General features: G+C 49.0%; 1 protein-coding gene across 1 annotated transcript; it reads right to left on the reverse strand.

Moving 5' to 3' along the window:
* Positions 1 to 772: 772 nt before the first annotated feature.
* LOC123405073 lies at positions 773 to 2,157 on the reverse strand. Its single transcript, XM_045098923.1, has 3 exons — positions 2,025 to 2,157; positions 1,756 to 1,913; positions 773 to 1,314 (listed from the first exon to the last, which is right to left on the reverse strand). The coding sequence occupies exons 1-3, from the start codon at positions 2,155 to 2,157 to the stop codon at positions 1,024 to 1,026; spliced, it is 582 nt and encodes a 193-aa protein (XP_044954858.1). The 3' UTR covers positions 773 to 1,023.
* Positions 2,158 to 5,360: the final 3,203 nt, after the last annotated feature.

The following is a 5,360-nucleotide window of genomic DNA, read 5'->3' on the forward strand; positions in this document are numbered from 1 at the left end:
CACAAGCTGGACCGCTCGTTCTTTTTCCTTCATTTCTTCTTTCTTGAGCACACCGCACCATACACAAGTGTCGGTGTCTGCCGTCGTAGACCACCGCCACCGTTGCCGCTGCAAGCGGGCTTCACAAGGGACGGTGCTTTGATGCAATTCCAGTTGTCGGTCACCTGGTGCTGCTATAGGCTAGGTTGGGAGGACGGTGTTGTCATGGCCGACGGTGGAGCTGCATTGCAGCAGGCGATGCGCGGCGAGGTTGTTGCCATATTGATGGCGGAACTGCGTTGGAGGAGGAGGGGATACGAGCAACTGCCATGGCCCTCGACAGAGCTATGGGCAATGCTGCAACGAAGCTTCGCCGGGGCATCAATGAAGCTTTGCCGAAGCTGCAACGAAGCTTCGTCGGGGCGTCAATGAAGCTTCGCCGGTGCTGCACTGAAGCTTCGTCGGGGCGTCAATGAAGCTTCACCGGTGCTACACTGAAGCTTCGCCTGCGGTGTCGGTGCTCCATTGCAGCTTCGTCTCGCTGTTGGGGGTTGCTATGAAGCTTTTGCCGATGCTTGATGTTGCCATGGACAACACCTGCAGCTTCGGATGCAGCGCCAGATAGTACGTCCCCTAGCGCCAAATCTAACGGCTGGCTAGGCGGATGATTTCCTGACGAAATCATCCGCCTGATCCGTAGCAGCCGACTTTTTTCTGTTGCTAGCTTTTGTGTGACGTAGTACTAATTGAAATACTAGTAGTTGAGTTTTGGATTTGGATCGGACTCCACGCAAGAAAAGTAAAATCATCAACTATTCCCTAAGACTTGATGCTACAGAAAAAGCGCACGGCAGCAGCGGAACTAGCAGGCAAAATCGACAAATATGACCCTTAAATGATAAAAATTTATAAACTGAACTACGTTCGAAAAAAATTCACTCGCTAACCCTTTTGTGTGGCGTCCGACACTTAGACGCCACACGATACTGTGTGACGCCTTAGCCAACGACGCCACACAAAAAAACCACGCTGACGCTGGAGGGCCTATCCCGGCCGTGTGACGCCTAAGCCTCGGGCATTGCACATGCTACAATATGACGCCGAGCGCTTAGGAGCCACACATGCACAGCAGTGTCGAGCACAAGTACGGGTCGGCGGGGGCGGGTAGCTGGACCGGAGCACGGCATCGCCTCTGCTCTTGCAGGAAACCCTGGCACCGGGCATTGGATTCTCGTGCAAGAGGTTGTTGACCGGAGCGGCGTCTGGCCCCAGAGCTTTCTCCAGGGCGTCACGCACGACCTGCTGATCCTTGAGGTGCTTTTCTAGTTGAAGAATCTGCATCAGGCAATCACGTGAGTCTGCTATACTAAAGGCAAATCCAACAGCAAAGGCAGCAAATAGCAAAGCAAGCCCAGTGAGAGATTGGATAACAGAAGAAACATTTTCTTCAGCCAAGAAATCAGAAGAAGAAACATTTGTCAACTAAGTTCAGAGAAACAGAGAGAGAGTATGCGCAGCAACTTTTTGCTCAACAAAAAATACCATGCCATTTCATATTCTGGGAAGAAAAACAACTACTATAAATCATCAAAGCTACCTACTGTCCAGCTAAAACTGAAAGAAAAAAGCGTCTAGCAAGCACATGGATAAGAAGGAAATGCAGCTTATTATCTGCATTAAAGTATGGAGTTCCGTACTAAAAAATAAAATACTACCTCAAAGGCGAGATGTCAACAGAAAATCAACGGAAAGTAGTAGAATTTTACGGCGATTTACCTCTTTTCTCAAGGAGCTTTGTGCTCCTCTCGCAGGCTGCGCCTCCTTACTCAAATCGCTCTTCACCTTAGTCTTCACGCCTTCCTGGTGAGCAGAAAAACCGCAGCAGACACATTGCTGAAGCTGCACATGAGTAGGAGGAGAAATCTCACCACTTGCTTAGGCTGGACAAATGTTTTGTCTGAAGCGTTTTGCCACACATCTTGTCAAGATCGCTGCCGTTCACAAGCCATAGAGAGAAGGATCTCGGCATGAAAATTCTTGAGAACAAAGCCAAAGAAGCTGGCTGAGGAAAAATCTTTCGGCGCGAACGAACCAGTTGGAACGCCTGTGCGAGCCGAGGGACTTGATTGCCTTGGCGAAGGCCCGGTGGCCCTTCTTCTCGTGCGCCTCCACCTCCATTTCTCGGCACCTCCCAAGAACTGCAACCAACACAGGGACCAGACCACCGTGAGCGGCAGCAAGACTACAAGCCACAAGCGGCAGGGGGCACGGGAGACAAGGAGGAAGAACTGAAGAAGAAGAGGAGGAGGAGAGACAAGAACAAAACAAAAACTCACTCGGCGTCGGCGGTCAGAGCTCCGAGGCAGGGAGGGAGGAGAAGGAACCAACCCAGCAACGGCAAACGAGGAGCTCCAAGTGCAGCGGTGTAGCTTCTTGCGGGGCGACAGTAAGCTCCAAATGATCTGTATCCACCACCTCCTCTCTCTCTCTCTCTCGCTGTCCTCAGGTCAAGAACTAAACAGCAGCCATTTTGGAGAGGGAGAAGGAGAGGCGAGCAAGCGATTAGGCAGGCAGGCAAGGCCTCCGTTTCTCTGGACCCCGTTTCTCTCTCTCTCTCCCGCCCCCACCCCCGCCGTCCCGTACTTGTGCTCGACACTGCTGTGCATGTGTGGCGCCTAAGCGGCGTCACACTGCATCATGTGCAACGTCCGAGGCTTAGGCGTCACACGGCCGGAGTAGGCCCTACAGCGCCAGCGTGGTCCTTTTGTGTGGCGCCGATGGCTAAGGCGTCACACAGTATAGTGTGGCGCCTAAGTGTCGGGCGTCACACAAAAGGGTTAGCTGAGTGAAAAAAATTCGAACGTAGTTTAGTTTGTAAATTTTTATCATCTAAGAGTCATATTTGTCGATTTTGCTGAACTAGCATGTCTCCGCGGAGGTGACTCGCGATTTGACAGCAGTAGCGCAGCAGAAACCTGTTTCAGTGGACTGTCCGGGTTGGAGTCGATCCCTCGCGCTGTCGGTTTGTGGCGGCGCATCGGACGCAACCCAAATTTCTCTTGAACTGACGGCCTTGGTATACATGCAGAGTAAAACTAAACCCATGAATCGGCAGAAGTCATGATTTTCTTCATGGATGCAACCACCGTCATGCGTACGGAACCAGATCGATAGCACGTGTGTGGCTTTGTAGGACGGCTCAGCTAGGATAATAAATTCTTCTGTCACTCTCGGCTACAACATAAATCGATCTGTCTTTGGATTCGACAGATTGTCGTAGATGCGCGCGACGGCGCGCAGGTTGGAGCCCTGATCTCGAATCTTGTATTGATCATCACAATTTTGATTGCCAAACAATCAATTTTTCGGATCTCCCCTAAAGTTGTCAATGCCGGGTCATCCAATGCAACAGTTCCTTGCCGACTCTTCTTCATACGATCGACCGCAAGCTCGCGGATCTGGTGGGTCATAAGCTTCTCGATCCCTAGAAAAGATCCCTTTAAGAACACAATTCCAACGTGCGACCAGCCCCACGGTGGGCGCCAACTGTCGTGGTTTTGTCACGGCAGATTTCCTCGTGAGAGAAATTAGGTGTGAGGCCATCGCAACCATGTGACGGCTTGAAGGGGTTGGTCGGAATCGAGAGACGCGTGTTTACCCAGGTTCGGCCCCTCCGATGGAGGTAAAAGCCTATGCCCTGCTTGTGTTTCATTGATGAAGATGATGATCTCGATTACACGGGTGCACACTCGCACCTCTAATCTCGTGGGTGTTTAATCTGTCTATCTCATGATTTGTCTTGTCTAGACGTAAGTTGTGAATCTTGTCCCTCTTGGGGCGCCTTACCCCTCCTTATATAGGTGGAAGGGGTAGGTTTACATGTAGAGTCCTACTAGAAGTAGGAATAGGACTAGTCTCTCTTGAATCCTAAACCGGGTCTTGTTTCCTTTGTGAGGGAGTCTCTCCTCTTCTTGGGACTTCTCTTGTGAGCCGGCCCTCCTGGCCTCTCTATGAGCTGCCTTATGCCAGGGTGTCGCCGGGCCTTGGGCGTTCGTCATTTATCTAAGTCGCCTATGGGGACAAGTACGAGTCGCCCGCCAGGTCACTGCTGAGTCACCGGTGAGTCGCGAAGTCCTTTGGCGGGTCATACTCCAAGCCGGGTTACACTGCGGAGTATATCCTCGATAGAAAGGGCAGGTGAAAGTGGTTTTCTCTTGATCAGATTGTGCAACAGGTATCTGCGAGAAACCTGAATAACCGTCTAGAAAGCAGAAGTGTGTGTGCTTTGATAGCCTTTCTAGCATTTGGTCGATAAACGGCAAAGATAATGATCTTTCCTGGTTGCCTTGTTCAGTTTCCGGAAGTCTATCACCATTCTATAGCCGGTAATAATCCTTTGTGGGATTAGTTCATCCTTATCATTAGGAACGATAGTGATACCTCCCTTCTTAGGTACGCAATATACTGGACTTACCCAATCACTATGAGCAACAGGATAAATGATTCCTGCTTCAAGAAGCTTTAATATTTCTTTTCTAACGACCTCTTTCATCTTAGGATTTAATCCCCTTTGATGATCAACAACTGGTTTAAAGTCAGGATTGATTTTAATCTTGTGCTGGCATAGAGTAGGACTAATACCCTTAAGATCATCAAGAGTATATCCAATAGCAGCGCGGTGCTTCCTCAGAGTTTTTAGTAACTTCTTCTCTTCACGCTCTGAGAGAAGAGCACTAATAATAACAGGATATATCTCCTTCTCATCAAGATAGGCATACTTAAGAGTATCAGGCAACTATTTAAGCTTGAACACAGGATCACCCTTTGGTGGGGGAGGATCCCCAAGCAGTTCAACAGGCAGATTATTCTTGAGAATAGGATATTGTGTTAAGACAATTTTATCTATCTCATCTCTCTCCTCCATATGCATATCATTTTCATGCTCAAGCAGATATTGCTCTAAAGGATTCGTATGAGGTACGGCAATAGAGGCAAGAGCAATGATTTCATCTCTACCAGACAACTCTCTTTCATGGGTTTGTCTTCCAAACTTGGAGAAGCTAAATTCATGAGACACACCCTCAAAACTTACTGTGACAGTTTGCTTAATGCAATCAATGTGAGCATTGACAGTGTTGAGAAAGGGTCTACCAAATATGATGGGACAAAAGCTATCTTGTGCAGTACCAAGGACGAGGAAATCAGTAGGATACTTCATCTTACCACACAGGACTTCTACGTCTCTCACAATTCCCAGAGGGCAGATAGTGTCTCTATTAGCTAGCGTAATAGTGACATCAATGGGTTCTAACTCAGCAGGTGCAATCTCATATTTGATTTCATCATATAGAGAACGGGTTATTGCACTAACACTAGCTCCC

Source organism: Hordeum vulgare, chromosome 6H (assembly GCF_904849725.1).
Source record: "Hordeum vulgare subsp. vulgare chromosome 6H, MorexV3_pseudomolecules_assembly, whole genome shotgun sequence".
Taxonomy (NCBI): Eukaryota; Viridiplantae; Streptophyta; class Magnoliopsida; order Poales; family Poaceae; genus Hordeum; species Hordeum vulgare.

What these genes read in the sequence shown, in the direction of transcription:
- LOC123405073 (XM_045098923.1), bottom strand. Translation starts at nt 2,157, where the DNA reads ATGGAGGTGGAGGCGCACGAGAAGAAGGGCCACCGGGCCTTCGCCAAG. An exon ending in CAGCCAGCTTCTTTGGCTTT is followed by an intron (nt 1,914 to 2,024) that starts GTTCTCAAGAAT and finishes GTCCAGCCTAAG; the next exon opens with CAAGTGGTGAGATTTCTCCT. An exon ending in AAAGCTCCTTGAGAAAAGAG is followed by an intron (nt 1,315 to 1,755) that starts GTAAATCGCCGT and finishes TGCCTGATGCAG; the next exon opens with ATTCTTCAACTAGAAAAGCA.